General features: G+C 44.3%; 1 protein-coding gene across 2 annotated transcripts in view; it reads left to right on the top strand.

Annotated features, from left to right (window-relative positions):
* The window catches only part of cul9 (cullin 9), a 284,868-nt gene that overhangs the window by 16,710 nt on the left and 245,831 nt on the right, over positions 1-22,327 (top strand). For both annotated transcript variants that reach the window (XM_078212153.1, XM_078212152.1), the window contains exon 2: positions 15,044-15,685. In XM_078212153.1, the coding sequence (XP_078068279.1) occupies positions 15,055-15,685 (631 nt within the window). In that variant the 5' untranslated portion in view covers positions 15,044-15,054. The remainder of the gene's footprint in view (positions 1-15,043; positions 15,686-22,327) is intronic.

The following is a 22,327-nucleotide window of genomic DNA, read 5'->3' as shown; positions in this document are numbered from 1 at the left end:
ACAAACATTCAATCCCCCCACCACTGATGAACAGTGGCAGTTGTGTGTATCATCTAAAAGATGCACTGCAGAAACTCACCAAAGCTCCTTTTGACAGCACCTTCCAAACCCATGACCTCTAAGGTCATAAAGTCATAAGGACAGCAGACTCATGGCAATACAACCTGGAGGTTCCCCTCCAAGCCCCACACTATCTTGACTTGGAAATATATCACCGTATGTTCATTGTCGCTGAGTCAAAATCCTGGAATTCCCTTCACTCTCACAGTACTGCGGCTGTACCTACACCACATGGACTGCAGTGGTTCAGGAAGGCAGTTCACCAGCATTTATCTTCTCAAGGGTAATTAGGGATGGGCAATAAATAAAATTGCCAGTGATGCTCATGTCACAGGAACAAAAACAATCTGCAGATTGTTAGTATAGCTTTTTCAGGTAGTAAGTAACTTATCTCAAAAAGACAGTATCAGTCTTATTATCAGAAAGAGTATAAAGTTGGTATTCAATACTATTTGTTGTGACGCGACTGTGCCTTTAGGAAATGTATTTTTAAATCATGTTTGTTGCAGTTATAAGCAGCTTTGTTTTTTTTCATTGTGTGCCTGATTAGATGTCCTTTTATTGCTGCTTAAATGATTTAAAGCATGATTTAAATGGGTTTTGTTTATTTTTAATCTGGGCCAATGCAACGTCCTGGAGTTTCATGAATTTACGATCCTTTTGAATTGTTGGGGGGGAAGAATGATTGACAGGGTGACAAGAGTTCTTTTACTTTCAGTTTTGGCTGCTGGTCAGTTAAAAGGTGTGTGGACCTCTGGAGAGTGTTTGTCTCTCTCCTTGTTATTAGAAATTCCTCTATGTTGGAAGCAGTTTTTCTTGCCTTCCTGGGGTAGAAGTTCTGATGTTGGTGGTTTGCTAACTAAAGGCTAGCAGTGTCGTTATCTCTACCTCAAGGCGCTGGGATTTCCAGAATGGTGAAGCCAGAGTTTCAATTCTCCAACCAAAGGACTATTTCACGGCAAGTGTTGCAGAGCTGCAAAACCACGTGAACATCCTTGTTTTCTGTGCTAAACCTGTGACAGCTGCATGCTATAAGGAGGTTTGTTGGATTGGAACAGTGCATTTAGTTAAGGTTTATAAAATGAGTTTTTTTTTCTTGCCAATTTTCTTTCTGTTTTAACTGTATTCTTAAAATCATAGAAACCTTACAGTGCAGAATGAGGCCATTTGGCCCATTGAATCTGCACCAACAACAATCCCACCTAGGCCTTATCTCTGTAATCCCACATATTTACCCTGCTAAACCCTCTAATCTGCGCATCCTGGGACACTAAAGGGCAATTTAGCATGGCAAATGCACCTAACCTGCAGATCTTTGGACTGTGGGAAGAAACTGGAGCACCTGGAGGAAACCCACGCGGACACGGGGAGAACATGCAAACTCCACACAGACAGTGACCCAAGCTGGGAATCGAACCCAAGTCCCTGGAGCTGTGAGGCAGCAGTGCTTGCCACTGAGCCAAACTTTATTTGATAAAAGCTCCCTAGTGGGTCATTTAAATCATAGCTGTAGTGAAGCATCTTATGCTTACCCTAGCCAAATTCAAAGCGCAAAACTTATGGTCTTGCCTGACTTCACAAAATACCTTGGAGTTTCTGACCTTGATAATAACATTGTGGTATTACCCAGTGGTAATTGGGTAGGTTATCAGCCCTGAGACAGATTACAGCCCTTTTACTCTGCTCAATTCACAAGAGGCGTGAACTTACAAAAGCTGTGTTTAACAGTGTGCATAATGGAGAGGCTAGAGTAGTCATCCACATGCTTTATAGGTTTCTGTGTTACTGGTAGATGTTTTGGGGAATCTAGTGTGCTTTTGTCACCTTGTTGAATAATGGATTAACCAATGGGATATGGTGGTGCATATCCTGAAATGTAGAAATATAGTTTTTTGTGTGGAGAGAGGCCATGGATGCGTTTGAAGATAAGTATGACATTTATCCCAGCTATTCCAATTCCATTCCAGAGCGTTCTTTGCTATGGTTACTAATGACCCAGTGAAGGTTATGCTTGTAGTGTACAGGATAGCATCATATGGTTTTCTTTCTAGTTTAGCACAGGACCAGGGGGATTTCCTGTTTCCCATTGTGAGATTTAAGTTCCTCCTTGAAGCAGATATTTTGGAGGGACACTTAATGTTCATTTGCCAAAACTATTTGCATAAGAACTTGGATTACACTGCTGTTGAGGTATGCTCCACATCGTGAGGTATGCTCTGTACAGACATTGCAAGTTGTCAAGTGGAGTTCTTTATGTTGTGCAAAGACTTTAGAGGGGGGCCAGAAAAGATTCACGTGAATGTTTCCAGTGATGAAGTCAATAATGTGAATGGATTGGAGAATCTAGAACAAGTTTGAGAACAGATTTGATAGAGGTGTTCAAAATCAGGAGGGATCTAGAAAGAGGAGATGAGGAGAAACTGTTCCCATTGGCTGGCACATTTGAAGTGATGGGGAAAAAGAAGCAAGATGACCCGAGGCAACAGGTTTTATGCAGCAAGTTAGGATCTGAAGTGCATGGCCTGAGTGTGGGGTGGAGGCTGATTGAATTGTAACTTGGAAAAAGGATTTGGAATAGCATTTGAAAGGAAATATTTGCAAGGCTTCAGGGAAAGGGCCAGGAAGTGGGAATGACTGAATTGTTATTGCATGAATTGATCTGGCATGAGCTCGTTGGGCCAAATGACCTCCTATTTCTTGTATTCTTTGGTAAAGTGAAGTAAAAAGTAAAGTTTATTTATTATTGTCGCAAGGCAGTTTACATTAACATTGTAATGAAGTTACTGCGAAAATCCCCTAGTTGCCACATTCCGGCACCTGTTCAGGTACACCGAGAGAGAATTTAGCATGGCCAATGCACCTAACCCAGCACGACTTTTGGACTGTGGGAGGAAACCCATGCAGACATTGGGAGAACATGCAAACTCCACACAGACAGTGACCCAAGCTGGGAATGGAACCCAGGTCCCTGGCGCTGTGAGGCAGCAGTGCTAACCACTGTGCTACCGTGCTGCCCTTGCTGGAGCCATTCAATGATTCTATAAAAGTGGATAGAATCATAGAAACCCTACAGTACAAAAAGAGGCCATTCGGCCCATCGAGTCTGCACCGACCACAATCCCATCCAGACCCTACCCCCATATCCCCACATATTTTACCCACTAATCCCTCTAATCTACGCATCTCAGGACGCTAAGGGGCAATTTAGCATGGCCAATCAAACTTAACCCGCACATCTTTGGACTGTGGGAGGAATCCGGAGCACCCGGAGGAAACCCACGCAGACACGAGGAGAATGTGCAAACTCCACACAGACAGTGACCCGAGCCGGGAATCGAACCCAGGTCCCTAGAGCTGTGAAGCAGCAGTGCTAACCACTGTGCTACCATACCGTATAGCATTTACATAGTTGAGGAATTTTATACTGGGAGTGTTAGCTGCTAGAGGTGTTATATGAAGGTGGGTATGGGAGCATACACTTGGTGTTAAGTCCTCACTGTTAATGGATTGCAGATAGGCAAGCTGCTGTCTGCACATTTCAAACTCGTGGATCGTCTGTTTGATGTGGTGTTTCCGTGCTGTGGTCACAGAGATGGTAACAGTTTGTGCGAAGATGTGTGCTTCCTTTTTCAGCTGGGGGGGTCTTGACAGCTTTGCTCACTGAGGCCTCAAGTTCCTGTCATCCACTAAAAGGTTTCAGTTCTCCCAGTTAAACAAGGGACTTCATACTGAGGGCCCCACCCCGACACACGTGCTTGCGTATACACACACATGCGCAGGCCCGCCCTCGCGCGCGCAGGCCCGCCCTCGCGCGCGCAGGCCCGCCCTCGCGCACGCAGGCCCGCCCTCGCGCGCAAGCACACACACTCATCTACTGCATCACTTATGCTCCTGAGATTTATCACGGCTGATTTTATTATTCCTTTCTGTTTTAGCCCTTGGCATGCTTACGTGGTTAGGTCTTGTGGGTCAGTGAATATTATTTGCACAGTATTCCATTTGGCAACTGACTTTAGACATGCCAACTGGAGGTTCAGAAATGCAGTAGCTGAGATCTGATAAGTGATGATCAGCTACTAAATTATACCAATTTCTAATCTGCTTTTTCTGCAGTTGTGTCACGAGAGCAGTTGGCAGGTTATTTAATGTGGTAATTTAGAGTTTATTGTGGTGTAGTTTGTGGTTCTACCAGAGTTTGAGTCAATGAATTAGCACTGTATTCAGGATAAAAACATAGAAACATCGAAGATAGGAGGAGGCCATTTGGCCCTTCGAGCCTGCTCTGCCATTCATCACAATCATGGCTGATCGTCCAACTCAATAGCTCAATAATCCTGCTTTCTCCCCATAACCTTTGATCCTGTTTGTCCAAGTGCTATATCCAGCTGCCTCTTGAATACATTCAATGTTTTGGCATCAACTACTTCCTATGGTAATGAGTTCGACAGGCTCACCACTCTTTGGGTGAAGAAATGTCTCCTCACCTCCGTCCTAAATGGTCTACCCTGTATCTTCAGACTGTGACTCCTGGTTCTGGACTCGCCCACCATCAGGAACATTCTTCCTGCATCTACCCTGTCTCGTCCTGTTAGAATTTTATAAGTCTCTATGAGATCCCCCCTCATTCATCTGAACTCTCTAATCTCAATCTCTCTACATTAGTCCCGCGATCCCCGGAATAAACCATCACTGCACCCCCTCGAGCAAGAATATCCTTCCTCAGAAAAGGAGACCAAAACTGCACACAGTATTTTAGGTGTGGTCTCACCAAGGCCCTGTATAATTGCTCAGTAAGAAGTTTCACAACACCAGGTTAAAGTCCAACAGGTTTATTTGGAATCATGAGCTTTCGGAGCACTGCTCCTTCATCGGGTGACTCACGATGTGAACCTGCTCAGGTAGATGTAAGTGATCCCATGACACTATTTCAAAGATGAGCAGGGGAATTTGCCCAGCGTCTTGGCCAATATTTATCCTTCAATCAACATCACAAAGGAACGGATCATCTTGTTGTTATCACATTGTTGTCTGTTGGAACTTGTTGAGCACAAATTACCTTCTGAGTTTCCTACAGTACATAGATCATAGGCGTCACGGCAATATAGTGGTGAGCGCTGCTGCCTCACAGCGCCAAGGACTCGGTTCAGTTCCGGTCTCGGGTGATTGTGTGGAGTTTGCACATTCTCCCCTTGTCTGCGTGGGATTCCCCCGGATGCTCTGGTTTCTTCCCACAGTACAAAGATGTGTGGGTTAGGTTGCTTGGCCATGGTAAATTTCCCCTTAGTGTCAGGGGGATTAGCAGGGTAAATATGTGGGGTTGCAGGGATAGGGCCTGGATGTGGTTGTTGTTGGTGCAGGCTCGCTGTGCCGAATGGCCTCCCCCTTCACTGTAGGGATTCTGTGATTACAACAGTGACTACAACTCAAACAGTGCTTGATTAGCTATAAAGTGCTTGGAAAAGCACTACATAAATGGAAGTCTTTCTTTTTCACCTTCATTCCACTATTAGGTGAACTGCAGACTACACCTATTAGGTGAGAGTGACAGCCCTTGACATCAAGTCCGCAAGGAGCCCTAGCAAAACTGGAATCAATGGGTATCAGGGGGCAAATACTCCGCTGGTTGGAGTCATACCTGGTAGATAGGAGGATGGTTGTGGTTGTGGAGGGTCAGTCATCTCAGCTCCAGGACATCTCTGCAGGAGTTCCTCAGGGCAGTATCCTGGGCCCAACAATCAGCTGCTTCATCAATGACCTTCCCTCCATCATAATTGCACAATGTTCAGCACCATTCACGACTCCTCAGATACTGAAGCAGCCTATATTCAAATGCAGCAAAACCTGGACAATATCCAGGCTTGGGCTGACAAGTGGCAAGTAACCTTCCTGCCACACAAATGCCAGGCAATGACCATCACCAATAAGAGACACTCTAACCACCGCCCCTTGACATTCAGTGGCGTTACCATCACCGAATCTCCTGCTGTCAACATCCTTGGGGTTGCCATTGACCAGAAACTCAACTGGACTCACCACATTAAGACAGTGGCTACAAGAGCAGGCCAGAGGCTAGGAATACTGCAGCGAGTAACTCACCTCCTGACTCCCCAAAGCCTATCCATCTTCTACAAGGCACAAGTCGGGTATGATGGAATACTGCCCACTTGCCTGGATGGGTGCAGCTCCAACAACACTCGAGAAGCTTGACACCATCCAGGACAAAGTAGCCTGACTGATTGGCACCACATCTACAAACATCCACTCCCTCCACCACCGACGCTCAGTAGCAGCAGTGTGTACTATCTGCAAGATGCACTGCAGCAATTCACCAAAAATTCTTAGACAGCGCATGACCACTTCCATCTAGAAGGACAAGGCAGCAGATATATGGGAACGACACCACATTGCATCCAAAAGATGGCACCTCTGACAGTGCAACACTCCCTCATTACTTCACTGGTGAGTCAGCCTGGAGTGAAACCTGATGCCAGAACTTTGTGATTCAGAAACAAGTGCATTAACAACTGAGTCACGGGCTGACACAAGGAAGAAACATACATAATTGGTAAACTAATATAAAATGTAGAATATTAATCGGGGGATTTCAACTAATATTATTTGGAAAGAAGAGGAGATAAGGAAATATAATTCTTACAATGTGTTCAGGATTTGTTTCTAATCAATATACAGAGAGCCCAACAAGGGAGAATTCGTTCCTGGCTCTAGTAATGGGAACTGAGCGAGAACAGATAAATGAAGTAAAAATGGGGAAGTATTTAGGCTTGGCAGGAAACCATCTGGTGAGGCGACGGTTTGTCTCTTAGCTCTGTGATAAACATCAGATGGTGTGGCTCTGGCAGAGCAATCTGTGGCACGTTTACCGCAGAGGAAGACAGTGGGTTGAGAAGGTTCAGTATTCTCTTGCCTCTGTTTTCTCTGGGTCCTCTTTTTGACCAGTTGAGCTTTCTGTTTCTTCTCACTACTTCCAATGTCTCTCCAAGCAGTCAACCTCCAGAGGTCGCAGCCATAAGAAACTGTCTCCCGGTTGTCTGTGTCAATTTCTTCATTTTTATATTTGCTTGTACGTGGTCCTTGTAACAGAGATATTGGTGCCCAGGTGGTTGTGATCCAGTGGCCAGTTTACCATGCAAAAGGTCTTTGGGCATACAGCTGTCATCCATCCAATGAACATAGCTGAGCCAGTGCAGATGTTGTTGGCTTAGCAATGATTGTATACGGATGGAATTAACATGCCCCAGAACTCTGGGTCGGCGACCTTGTCCTACCAAGAGATTTTCAGGATACATCTGAGACAGAAGGTTCCTGCTAGCATACATTGTCCAAGTCTCACTACTGTTGGGGAATGTACAGAGGGTTCAAGCTTGGCAGACTTGCAGATTGGTGTTCTCGGGTTGCTGTTGTTCCTCACTGCCTTACGCAGTTTGGACGTAACAGCTGCAACTTTTGCAATGTATGTTACTTTCAACAGGAAGTGAACAGTGATTGTGGAACCCAGCTTTGTGAAGCTATCAACTTTCTGATGAGCCTTGATGCATTTTGATCTTGGATCTCAGGCTGTATGTCAGTAGATACCCACTGTAGATGAACTGAAGCCATATGGTAGCAGCAAAGGTGGCACAGTGGTTAGCACTGCTGCCTCACAGCGCCAGGGACCCAGGGTCACTGTCTGTGCGGCGTCTGCATGTTCTCCCCGTGTCTGCGTGAGTTTCCTTCAGGTGTTCCAGTTTCCTCTCCCAGTCTGAAAGATGTGCTGGTTAGATTGATTGGCCATGCTAAATTCTCCCTCAGTGTACCCAGACAGGTGCCGGAGTTGGTGACTAGGGGATTTCACAGTAATTTATTTGTAGTGTTAATATAAGCCTACTTGTGACACTAATAAATAAACTTAAAAATTTTTAAAAAGAGAATATTCCAAAGAGTGTCAGTGCCAGTGTGCATCCCTGTTTGACTCACTGTGACTCTCAAGGGATTCCGATATTGCCCTATCATAGCTGACCTTACCCATCACCTTGCCATGGAAAGAGGAGATCGCATTGAGCAGCCAGTTTTCTTCAGCACCTAAAATAGACCCTGCCCCCATTCCACTCTCATGGTCCAATGCCTTAGTGAGATTGATGAAGCAATATACAGTGGTCTCTCCTTTGTTGACGACACTTCTCCTGCAGCAGCCAGACTGAGAGAATCATGAAAATTGTGGATCTTCCAGTTCTGAAATCGCATCAGGAATTGGAGTAGATGGGTTCAGTCGAGATCTGCATTCTTAAGGACAACACGGACAAATACCCTTTTTACAATGCTCAACCAGGCACTACATCTATAGTTGTGGCAATCTCTGTGGTCGTTCTTATACTGAGTCATAACCTTTGTTTCACCCATATCCTTAAGCATTGCCCTCCAGCAGAGGCAGTGTGCAGGTGGTGCAGGGATGCCAGTTTCCTGGATTTGATGAGTTCAGGTGGTATAACATCAGCATCTGGAGCTTTGCCAATGGCAAGTGAGTCAGTCAGTAGCTTTGCTAAGCTCCTCCACAATGGACATAATACTCAGCTTTCCCATGGCAGACAGCCTCTCCATTACCTAAACCTTCCTTGGTGACCATATTCTCCCTGGAATACAACTTGAGGTAGTATTCCACCCATCTCTCTAATTGCTTACTGCAGTGGTGATGACCTCCCCTGCCTCTATTCTCAGTGGAGTTGTTTGCTTGGCTATTGAGCCTACTGACTTTCTGATCCCATCATATGTGTTCTTTAGTATTCGCTCTGGGAAAACATCTGGATGTTCTGGCAAAGTTGTAACCAATAGTCAATGGCGCATTACCTCGCAATCTGTTTCATTTTACTTCAGACAGCTCTTAGTGCATTCAGAGTCTTCTCATCCAGATCTTTTCAGTGATTACTGAGAGCAGATCCCTTGGTTTCAATTCCAGGTTCCATTACAGCGAGATTAACCTTAAACCAATCAGCATTTTTTCTCACTTGCTTCCCGTATTTTGAGATTACGGTATTGTAGATGGTGTCTTGATGTTCCATCTCATTTCTACACTCTGTGTGGGAATGCTAGCAAGTGCCTGTTCAATTTAGTCAAGCAACTGTTGGTCCTTATCAGTAATGACCATAATGCTTTGAGATGATAATTGAGAACAATTCAAGTATAACAAAGATCAGTGTAATCTATTGGAGAAAAGTTGATTATGAGGGGATGAGAATAGAGTTTGAGAAAAACAAAATGGGCAACAATATAGCCAAACAATAATTTGGGGCCGGGATGCTGAGACCTCGCTCGTGGCTGCAATAAATGGAGTTTTGGCTGAGTGCCAAATTCTCTGTTCTCGCTGGTAGTCGTGGTGGGGTGAATGAGATCGGAGAATCCCAGCAAAGAACAACAATGGGTAACATTTTAAAAGTGTTCAACAGAGTGCAGGAAAAATACATTCCCCCAATAAACATGAACAAGATAAGCACTAATATGTCACAATGGATGAATGAAGATAAAAGAGAGACGTTGGGGGCTATGGAAGGAGTCACATGCTGAATATGTGGACAGCAGTAGAAAGCAAGAAGGGAGAAAATACAAAGAGGTTTGAAGTGCCAGCATTTGTTGCCCATTCCGAATTGCCCTTGAGAAGGTGATGGTGAGCTGCTGCCTTGTGTAGGTACACTCTCAGTTCTGTGAGGAAGGGGGTTCCAGGATTTTGACCCAGCAACACTGAAGGAATGGCGATATATTTCCAAATCCAAAATAAAATAGTAAATGTTTTTAACAGTTATTACAGTAAAATATGGGCAGTTGTGATGGCAATAGGACCATGCAGATAGAATAATGACACAGGCATCAATAGAGAAATGGCAGAAATATATCAAATACTTATTTGGCTTTGGTATTTTCCAGAGAAGCATGGCATTGAATGATGAGATTAGAAATAAGTTAACTGTATTTCAAATAAAGAGGTGAAATGTTAAATAAACGAATCAAACTTAGCAAATACATTCTCTGGTCCAGACAAATTACATAGTACATAAGAACATAAGAACATAAGAAATAGGAGCAGGAGTAGGCCATCTAGCCCCTCGAGCCTGCCCCGCCATTCAATAAGATCATGGATGATCTGACGTGGATCAGTACCACTTACCCGCCTGATCCCCATAACCCTTAATTCCCTTACCGATCAGGAATCCATCCATCCGCGCTTTAAACATATTCAGCGAGGTAGCCTCCACCACCTCAGTGGGCAGAGAATTCCAGAGATTCACCACCCTCTGGGAGAAGAAGTTCCTCCTCAACTCTGTCTTAAACCGACCCCCCTTTATTTTGAGGCTGCGTCCTCTAGTTTTAACTTCCTTACTAAGTGGAAAGAATCTCTCCGCCTCCACCCTATCCAGCCCCCGCATTATCTTATAAGTCTCCATAAGATCCCCCCTCATCCTTCTAAACTCCAACGAGTACAAACCCAATCTCCTCAGCCTCTCCTCATAATCCAAACCCCTCATCTCAGGTATCAACCTGGTGAACCTTCTCTGCACTCCCTCCAATGCCAATATATCCTTCCTCATATAAGGGGACCAATACTGCACACAGTATTCCAGCTGCGGCCTCACCAATGCCCTGTACAGGTGCATCAAGACATCCCTGCTTTTATATTCTATCCCCTTCGCAATATAGGCCAACATCCCATTTGCCTTCTTGATCACCTGTTGTACCTGCAGACTGGGCTTTTGCGTCTCATGCACAAGGACCCCCAGGTCCCTTTGCACGGTAGCATGTTTTAATTTGTTTCCATTGAGATAGTAATCCCATTTGTTATTATTTCCTCCAAAGTGTATAACCTCGCATTTCTCAACGTTATACTCCATTTGCCATATCCTCGCCCACTCACTCAGCCTGTCCAAATCTCTCTGCAGATCTTCTCCGTCCTCCACACGATTCACTTTTCCACTTATCTTTGTGTCGTCTGCAAACTTCGTTACCCTACACTCCGTCCCCTCCTCCAGATCATCTATATAAATGGTAAATAGTTGCGGCCCGAGTACCGATCCCTGCGGCACGCCACTAGTTACCTTCCTCCAACCGGAAAAACACCCATTTATTCCGACTCTTTGCTTCCTGTCGGATAGCCAGTCCCCAATCCACTTTAACACACTACCCCCAACTCCGTGTGCCCTAATCTTCTTCAGTAGCCTTTTATGGGGCACCTTATCAAACGCCTTTTGGAAATCCAAAAACACCGCATCCACCGGTTCTCCTCCATCAACCGCCCTAGTCACATCTTCATAAAAATCCAACATGTTCGTCAAGCACGACTTTCCCCTCATGAATCCATGTTGCGTCTGATTGATCGAACCATTTCTATCCAGATGCCCTGCTATCTCCTCTTTAATAATGGATTCCAGCATTTTCCCTACTACAGACGTTAAGCTGACCGGCCTATAGTTACCCGCCTTTTGTCTCCTTCCTTTTTTAAACAGTGGCGTAACATTAGCCGTTTTCCAATCAACCGGCACTACCCCAGAATGCAACGAGTTTTGATAAATAATCACTAACGCATCCACTATTACCTCTGACATTTCTTTCAATACCCTGGGATGCATTCCATCCGGACCCGGGGACTTATCCACCTTCAGTCCCATTAGTCTACCCAGCACTGCCTCTCTGGTAACATTAATTGTATTAAGTATTTCTCCTGCTGCCAACCCTCTATCGTTAATATTTGGCAAACTATTTGTGTCCTCCACCGTGAAGACCGACACAGAAAACTTATTTAAAGACTCAGCCATATCCTCATTTCCCACTATTAACTCCCCCCTCTCGTCCTCCAAGGGTCCAACATTCACTCTAGCCACTCTATTCCTTTTTATATATTTATAAAAACTTTTACTATCATTTTTTATATTAATTGCTAGCCTAGCTTCATAGTCTATCCTTCCTTTCTTTATCGCTTTCTTAGTCTCTCTTTGTTGTTTCTTAAATTTTTCCCAATCACTTGTTTCTCCACTATTTTTGGCCACTCTGTACGCAGCTGTTTTTATTTTAATACTCTCCTTTATTTCCTTCGTTATCCACGGCTGGTTCTCCCTTTTCTTACAATCCTTGTTTTTTGCTGGAATATATTTTTGCTGAGAACTGAAAAGGATCTCCTTAAAAATCCTCCACTGTTCCTCAGCTATCCTACCTGCCAGCCTGCTCTCCCAGTCTACCTTAGCCAATTCATCCCTCATCCTATCATATTTCCCTCTGTTCAAACAGAGGACACTGGTTTGGGACCAAACTTTCTCTTCTTCCATCTGAATCAGAAATTCGACCATATTGTGGTCACTAGACCCAAGAGGGTCCTTCACAATAAGATCCTTAATTCTACCTACCTCGTTACACAATACCAGATCCAAAATAGCTCGTTCCCTCGTCGGTTCCGTAACATGCTGTTCAAGGAAACTATCCCGACAGCATTCTAAGAACTCTTCCTCCATTCCACCCTTACCGACTTGAGTCTGCCAGTCAATGTGCATGTTGAAGTCCCCCATGATTATTGCCGTTCCGTTTTTACACGCATCCCTTATCTGCTTGTTTATAGCCCTCCCTACCTCAACATTATTATTTGGGGGCCTATATACCACACCTACTAGTGTCTTTCTCCCTCTACTATTCCTCATCTCTACCCATAATGATTCCACGTTTTGTTCCTCAGAGCCTATGTCATCCCTCAGTACTACCTTGATATTATCTCTTATTAATAGCGCGACCCCACCACCTTTTCCTTCCTGTCTATTCTTCCTAAACGCCTGATACCCCTGGATATTCATCTCCCAGTCCTGGTCACCTTTCAGCCACGTTTCTGTAATGGCCACTAGATCGTACCCACTCGTGCTGATTTGCACCATCAACTCATTTACCTTGTTCCGAATGCTTCGTGCATTCAGGCAAAGTGTCCTTATTCCAGCTTTTATCTGGACCCGCTTTGATGAGTCGCGAACACCCTCTCCCTCTACTCCCTTATCTAAATTACCGCCTTCATTCACTTGCACCCTCTCCTCTACCATTAATTTTGTAATTCCCCTTACCCCTGCATCCTCCACCCCATCAATTAGTTCCTTGATCCTAGTCAACTCTTCTAGCTCCCCTCCCCCCAACCTATCTAGTTTAAATTCTCCCCAGTAACCTTAGCCAACCTAGTACACTTTAAAAGAATCTAGGCAGAGACAGCAGAGACATCACATTTTTAATTTGTTAAAGAAAGATGTATCATCAGAAGATTGGCAGAAAGCTAATGTTATAACTATAGTTAAAGAAGATTGAACATGTCCATGGAACTTTAGACCAGTTAGCTTAACATCAGTGGTAGTCATAGAATGGAATCCCTACCAAAGGAGGAAATAAAGCAGCCAGCATAATTAAGGACCCCACGCACCCTGGACAAACTCTTCCACCTTCTTTCGTCACGAAAGAGATATAAAAGTCTGAGGTCACGTACCAACCAACTCAAGAACAGCTTCTTCCCTGCTGCCATCAGAGTTTTGAATGGACTTACCTCGTACTAAGTTGATCTTTCTCTACACCCTAGCTATGCCTGTAATACTACATTCTGCACACTCCTTTCCTCCCCTATGAACAGTATTTTTTGTCTGTGTAACATACAAGAAACAATACTTTTCACTCTATACTGATACATGTGACAAGAAATCATATCAAAATATAAGGACACCTAGATATCAAAATGAATAGCCAGCATGAACCAAACTTTTTAAGTCCTGTTTTACCAACATTGTTGAATTTATTTGGAAGAGGTAATTGAGAGTAGATGTGGATAACGTAATGTAATTTATCTCGAATTTGAAAAAGTCTTTGACAAGGTCCCATAAGGTAGAGTAGTGAATAGGGTTAGAGAAAGTGGAGTTGGGGCAAGTGGGAGAATCGATAGTGCCCTCAAGACAAGGTGCCAAATGCTCATATTTCTTATCTTATAATCTTTCATTTCTGCCTTCAGTTCTGAAGAAGAGTTATGTCGGATTCAAAATGTTAATTCTGTTTCTCTCTCCATAGATGCTGCCAGACCTGCTGAGTTTTTAATTGATGGCCGCACTCTTGTTTTGTTCAATTTTTCTTTCTTTTGTAAAGTGATTCATTGTAAGGTTGCATGTCCCCGTGCATTTGGTGACTGTTCCTTGGTTCTGGACAGTTTGAGGTTATTAGTCAACTAGGAGAGGAAAGTGACCCAGTTGAGCATCATAATGTGCACTTCTATAGGTGGTTAGATAGCAGTCAGAGTGGGAATGCTGGCTAGTTTGTATTTTTACATCTTTGTCACCTTCTTTCTCTCTCCAACAGTTGAATGCTGAGGCCAGTTGGAATGTCCAACCAATGCACAGTTTGGAATTAGCTCACTCAGTGAGGAACAGAGATGAAACACGCAGTGCTTTTAGCCCTGCTGTGTTAATACATGATTCATTACAACAATCTTCGCTGAGTCATTTTGAAGAAAACATAGCAATCTATTGTCCCCACCATAGCAGGAGTGCTTTGTCTGCTTTTAGAAGTGGATGGGAAATCATAAGACAGCATGTTAGTGAAATTTTAACTACTGGAAATTCCTTTTACAGTAATTAAAAACTTGTTTTTTCTTTCCTCAATGGGAACGTGCCAGCCACTCCACCCTGTTTGAACCTAATTGTAACTAACTGGCATTGCAGTAACAGGAAATGGGAGATAGTTGTAATTTTTTCCGAGCTGTATGAATTCAAATCCCCTGAAATGAACAGTGTAAAAGGGAAGGTGGTAGAAAGTAGATTGTTGTTGCCTTTTTATTCAGCATCTACAGAACAATTGAAATGTGCTGGAGGAGTAGAACATCTGAAGACACTTGCCCAAAATAGTTGACATATTTACTTGTAACAAGTAGTGCCTGTGTAATTGACTGAAGTTAAATATAGGAAATGCTTTGCTCTAATTGTAATGATTGCTTTCTTTTTAGGTGCTAACAGAATGGGTGAACGGCGGAGCCAAAACCTTCTGGTCCAGCTGGGACCCAAAATGCAGGCTTACCCAGAAGAGCTGATTCGACAGCGCCGCTCGCATGATGGCCTTACAGAGTACCTTATTCGCTGGAATGTGCTGACTGTAGATGACAGTGGTGGTGGAGGCAGCAGCAGCAATGGAGGAAACAGTTCCTCCAGTGACAACAAAGTGGACAATATTTTAATGTGGATGTCAGCTGAAGATGTATATGCCAACTGTCCTACGCTCCTTGGGAAACGTAAACCAGAGGGTCAGAGAGTGAAAGAGGAGCAGGAGCCAAGTGCCAGATGCTGCCCTGCGAGTGCAGACTCTGATGCGACTTTTGACGATGTAGAGTTACTTGAAATGAAGGAGGATGTAAAGCATTTGGTACAAAGAGCGAGGCGACAAATGTCTCGCAAATCTGGACCAGATTCATCCTTGAATATTTCACATACAATCCATGTTCTGAGTGCTTATGCTAGTATTGGTTCACTGGTGGGAGTGTTCAAAGAGACAGGAGCTTTGGACGTGCTGATGGAATTACTCTGTAACAAGGAAACACAGACGCGCCGGAGTGCTGGGAAGATGCTCCGGGCTCTCGCTTCACATGATGCAGGTACAATCTCTTTAGTTTCACCTGAGGTTTCCAGCACTTATGAATGATAATTCCTTTGGGAATAGTTTGGTTTGACATTTGTAGGATCAATACTTGACCATGAAACTGACACTATTTGAGAAACACATTGTGATTTTTAAAAAATGTCTTGTCATGAGGGGTACACCCAGACACGGCTCTTAACAGGGATAGATGTAGCAACACTTAGACCATTGATGTGTCTGACTGGAACAAAGTAAGTGCAGATGGAAGGGAATTCCTTAACGCAAAGTGCTGGCTTTTTAAAGCTTTGAAAAACACCCAAAAAAGTTGTTCTCACCCTGAGTGTCCCAGTTAAGAACATAAGAACATAAGAAATAGGAGCAGGAGTAGGCCATCTGGCCCTTCGAGCCTGCCCCGCCATTCAACAAGATCATGGCTGATCTGAAGCGAATCAGTTCCACTTACCCGCCTGCTCCCCATATCCCCTAATTCCCTTATCGATCAGAAAACTACCTAAGGATATTGTTTTTTTTTCTGTACGTATATATTTTATGACACGGTCAGTATTTAGGTAAAATACTAAACAGCCTACTGAGTTGGATAGATAACTAACAAATTATATATGTTGCAGGGTAAAGGGAACATTGGACTTAGGAGTAGGAATAGGTCATTTGGCCCCTTGAATCTACACTACTATGTTGAAGGTCATGGCTGTTTTGGTTGTGGTCTCAACTCCTTCCTTTCTGCCCTCCATAACCCTTAACTCTCTTGTCTGTCTAACGTAGGACTTGAATAGATTCAATGACCCAATTGCCACTGCTTTCAGGGAAGGAGAATTCCACAGATTGAAGCCATTCTGAGAGAGAATTTCTCTTCATCTCCATCTTAGAAGGGAGACTGCTTATTTTTCACTATGGAGGACACGAGTAACATCCCAGAAATAACTGTGAATCAGGAAATAGAAGGGAGGGAGGAACTCGGGAAGACTACAATTATCAGGAAAACGGTACTAAGGAAATTGTTGGATCTGTGGTCTGACAAATCCACGGGTCTGGATGGACTTTACCCGAAGGCTTTATAAAAAGTGGCTAATGAAATAGCTGATGCATTAGTTTTAATTTTCCAAAATTCTCTTGATTTGGTGAAGGTCCCATTAGATCGGAAGATAACAAGTCATTTGTCATTGGGAAAATGCTAAATGCCATTATTAAAGGTGTTGTAGCAGGATTTTGAAAAATTTAAAGGCGATCAGGCAGAGTGAACATGGTTTTATGAAAGAAATCACGTTTAGCCAATTTATTGGCGATCTTTGAAGGGGTCATGTGCATGAAGGGGAACCAGTAGATGTACTGTACATAGATTTCCATAAGGCATTTGATAAGATGCCACATAGAAGGTTCTTGCACAAAATCAAAAGTCATGATGTAGGGGGTAACATACTGGCATGGATAGAAGATTGGCTAGCTAACAGGAAACAGTTGGTATAAATTGGTCCTTTTTGGTTGGCAGGATGTGCGAAGTGGTGTGCCACATGGATTAGTGCTGGGGTCTCAACTTTTTACAATTTATATAAATGACTTGGATTAAGGCACTGAAGGTATGGTTTCTAAATTTGCTGATGACAGAAAGATAGGTGGGAAAGTAAATTATGAAGGGGACGTGAGGGGGATACAAAAGGATATAGGTAGGTTAAGTGGGTGGGCAAAAATCTGGCAAAGGGAGTATAATGTGGACAAAGGTGAAATAGTCCATTTTGGCAGGAAGATTAAAAGTGGAGCTTATTGTCTAAATATGAGAGATTGCAGAGGTGTCCTAGTGCATAAATCTCACAAGGTTAGTATACAGGTACAGGAAGTAGTTAGAAAAACTAAGAGAATGTTATTTATTGTGAGGAGAATTGATGGGAAATTATACTTCAGTTCTACAGGGCATTGGTGAGACCACATCAGAATATTGTGCACAGCACTAGTCTCCTTATCTTGAAAAGATATAAATGCATTAGAAACAGTTCAGAGGAGGTTTGTTAGACTAATACCTGGAATGGTCGGGTTATCTTGAGGAAAGGTTGAAGAGGTTTGTATCCTCTAGAGTTTAGAAGAGTAAGATGCAACTTAATCAAAACCTTTGGGATCCTGAGGGTACTGACAGTGTGGGTGTGGAGATAATGTCTCCTCTTGTTGAAGAATCACTGTTTTAAAATAAGGGGTTGCTCATATGAGGAACGATATCTTCTCTGAGGGTCGTGAGTCTCTGGAACTCTCTTCCTCAAAACACAGTGGAAGCAGAATCTTTGAATATTTTAATGTCTGAGCTAGATAGATTCTTTATCAACAAGGGAAAGAAAGGTTATTGCGGGTAGGTAGGAGTGTGGGATTGAGATTACAATCAGATCTGCCATGATTTTATTGAGTGATGGAGCTGGCCTACTGCTCATAATTCATATACTCATTATAAGATTGTTGGGGCATGAAAAGGGTGGGAAGGTAAGGAATTTAGTAGTTCTGAGAGATTATAAGAACATAAGAAATAAGAACATAAGAAATAGGAGCAGGAGTAGGCCATCTAGCCCCTCGAGCCTGCCCCGCCATTCAATAAGATCATGGCTGATCTGACGTGGATCAGTACCACTTACCCGCCTGATCCCCAAAACCCTTAATTCCCTTACCGATCAGGAATCCATCCATCCGCGCTTTAAACATATTCAGCGAGGTAGCCTCCACCACCTCAGTGGGCAGAGAATTCCAGAGATTCACCACCCTCTGGGAGAAGAAGTTCCTCCTCAACTCTGTCTTAAACCGACCCCCCTTTATTTTGAGGCTGTGTCCTCTAGTTTTAACTTCCTTACTAAGTGGAAAGAATCTCTCCGCCTCCACCCTATCCAGCCCCCGAATTATCTTATAAGTCTCCATAAGATCCCCCCTCATCCTTCTAAACTCCAACGAGTACAAACCCAATCTCCTCAGCCTCTCCTCATAATCCAAACCCCTCATCTCCGGTATCAACCTGGTGAACCTTCTCTGCACTCCCTCCAATGCCAATATATCCTTCCTCATATAAGGGGACCAATACTGCACACAGTATTCCAGCTGCGGCCTCACCAATGCCCTGTACAGGTGCATCAAGACATCCCTGCTTTTATATTCTATCCCCCTCGCAATAAAGGCCAACATCCCATTTGCCTTCTTGATCACCTGTTGTACCTGCAGACTGGGCTTTTGCGTCTCATGCACAAGGACCCCCAGGTCCCTTTGCACGGTAGCATGTTTTAATTTGTTTCCATTGAGATAGTAATCCCATTTGTTATTATTTCCTCCAAAGTGTATAACCTCGCATTTCTCAACGTTATACTCCATTTGCCATATCCTCGCCCACTCACTCAGCCTGTCCAAATCTCTCTGCAGATCTTCTCCGTCCTCCACACGATTCACTTTTCCACTTATCTTTGTGTCGTCTGCAAACTTCGTTACCCTACACTCCGTCCCCTCCTCCAGATCATCTATATAAATGGTAAACAGTTGCGGCCCGAGTACCGATTCCTGATCCCTGCGGCACGCCACTAGTTACCTTCCTCCAACCGGAAAAACACCCATTTATTCCGACTCTTTGCTTCCTGTCGGATAGCCAGTCCCCAATCCACTTTAACACACTACCCCCAACTCCGTGTGCCCTAATCTTCTTCAGTAGCCTTTTATGGGGCACCTTATCAAACGCCTTTTGGAAATCCAAAAACACCGCATCCACCGGTTCTCCTCCATCAACCGCCCTAGTCACATCTTCATAAAAATCCAACATGTTCGTCAAGCACGACTTTCCCCTCATGAATCCATGCTGCGTCTGATTGATCGAACCATTTCTATCTAGATGCCCTGCTATCTCCTCTTTAATAATGGATTCCAGCATTTTCCCTACTACAGACGTTAAGCTGACCGGCCTATAGTTACCCGCCTTTTGTCTCCTTCCTTTTTTAAACAGCGGCGTAACATTAGCCGTTTTCCAATCAACCGGCACTACCCCAGAATGCAACGAGTTTTGATAAATAATCACTAACGCATCCACTATTACCTCTGACATTTCTTTCAATACCCTGGGATGCATTCCATCCGGACCCGGGGACTTATCCACCTTCAGTCCCATTAGTCTACCCAGCACTGCCTCTCTGGTAACATTAATTGTATTAAGTATTTCTCCTGCTGCCAACCCTCTATCGTTAATATTTGGCAAACTATTTGTGTCCTCCCACCGTGAAGACCGACACAGAAAACTTATTTAAAGACTCAGCCATATCCTCATTTCCCACTATTAACTCCCCCCTCTCGTCCTCCAAGGGTCCAACATTCACTCTAGCCACTCTATTCCTTTTTATATATTTATAAAAACTTTTACTATCATTTTTTATATTAATTGCTAGCCTAGCTTCATAGTCTATCCTTCCTTTCTTTATCGCTTTCTTAGTCTCTCTTTGTTGTTTCTTAAATTTTTCCCAATCACTTGTTTCTCCACTATTTTTGGCCACTCTGTACGCAGCTGTTTTTATTTTAATACTCTCCTTTATTTCCTTCGTTATCCACGGCTGGTTCTCCCTTTTCTTACAATCCTTGTTTTTTGCTGGAATATATTTTTGCTGAGAACTGAAAAGGATCTCCTTAAAAATCCTCCACTGTTCCTCAGCTATCCTACCTGCCAGCCTGCTCTCCCAGTCTACCTTAGCCAATTCATCCCTCATCCTATCATATTTCCCTCTGTTCAAACAGAGGACACTGGTTTGGGACCAAACTTTCTCCTCTTCCATCTGAATCAGAAATTCGACCATATTGTGGTCACTAGACCCAAGAGGGTCCTTCACAATAAGATCCTTAATTCTACCTACCTCGTTACACAATACCAGATCCAAAATAGCTCGTTCCCTCGTCGGTTCCGTAACATGCTGTTCAAGGAAACTATCCCGACAGCATTCTAAGAACTCTTCCTCCATTCCACCCTTACCGACTTGAGTCTGCCAGTCAATGTGCATGTTGAAGTCCCCCATGATTATTGCCGTTCCGTTTTTACACGCATCCCTTATCTGCTTGTTTATAGCCCTCCCTACCTCAACATTATTATTTGGGGGCCTATATACCACACCTACTAGTGTCTTTCTCCCTCTACTATTCCTCATCTCTACCCATAATGATTCCACGTTTTGTTCCTCAGAGCCTATGTCATCCCTCAGTACTACCCTGATATTATCTCTTATTAATAGCGCGACCCCACCACCTTTTCCTTCCTGTCTATTCTTCCTAAACGCCTGATACCCCTGGATATTCATCTCCCAGTCCTGGTCACCTTTCAGCCACGTTTCTGTAATGGCCACTAGATCGTACCCACTCGTGCTGATTTGCACCATCAACTCATTTACCTTGTTCCGAATGCTTCGTGCATTCAGGCAAAGTGTCCTTATTCCAGCTTTTATCTGGACCCGCTTTGATGAGTCGCGAACACCCTCTCCCTCTACTCCCTTATCTAAATTACCGCCTTCATTCACTTGCACCCTCTCCTCTACCATTAATTTTGTAATTCCCCTTACCCCTGCACCCTCCACCCCATCAATTAGTTCCTTGATCCTAGTCAACTCTTCTAGCTCCCCTCCCCCCAACCTATCTAGTTTAAATTCTCCCCAGTAACCTTAGCCAACCTACCGGCCAGGATATTGGTCACCGTGTGATTCAAGTTCCACCCGTTTTTTGTATACAGATCACCCCTGCCCCTAAAGAGGTCCCAATGGTCCAGGAACCTGAATCCCTGCCCCCTGCACCAGTCCCTCAGCCACACATTCATCTTCCACCTCACTCCATTCCTGCCCTCACCTTCCCGTGGCACAGGCAGTAATCCTGAGATTACTACCTTTGCTTTCCTCTTTCTCAGCTGTCTCCCTAATTCCCTGTACTCCCTTTTCATGACCCCTTCTCCCTTCCTACCCACATCAGCGGTACCAATATGTACCGCTACCTCAGGCTCCTCTCCCTCCCACCTCAGGATTTCCGGGACGCGACTAGCGACATCCTGGATCCCGGCCCCAGGGAGGCAGACCACCATGCGAGAATCCCGCCTACCTCCGCAGAAACGCCTGTCTGTCCCCTTCACCATCGAGTCCCCGATTAATACCGCCTTCCTCCTCTTTTCCTTAGCCCTCTGAGTTACAGGGCTGGACTCCACTGCGGAGACACGGCCACTGCTGCTTCCCCCAGGCGGGCTGTCCCCCCCAGCAGTACTCAAGCAGGAGTACTTGTTGTGCAGGGGCAAATCCACTGGGGTGCTCTCAACCACCCTAGCCTTACCCTTCCTGGCCATCACCCACTTGGCCTCCTCCCGTTGCCCTGGTGTGACCACCTGATGATAGCTCTTGTCTATCACCTCCTCATTCTCCCTCATCAGCCTAAGATCCTCGAGCTGCAGTTCCAGCTCCCTAACACGGTCCCTCAGGAACCGCAGCTCGACACACCCCTCACAGATGTGGATGTCCGGGAGGCCAGATGCCTCCAGGACCTCCCACATCCTACACTGGGAACAACACACTGGTTTCACACTCATACTGGACACTTTATGTCAAGTAAGACAGTGAAAAGTTAATAAGAGTGTAAGGAAACAAAAACTCACCCCTGCTCGTCCAAGCCCTGTGAGCCA

This window comes from Mustelus asterias, chromosome 5 (genome assembly GCF_964213995.1).
Source record: "Mustelus asterias chromosome 5, sMusAst1.hap1.1, whole genome shotgun sequence".
NCBI lineage: Eukaryota > Metazoa > Chordata > Chondrichthyes > Carcharhiniformes > Triakidae > Mustelus > Mustelus asterias.
The sequence above is the reverse complement of the archived record's forward strand: the minus strand, read 5'-3'. Positions and strand labels throughout refer to the sequence as shown.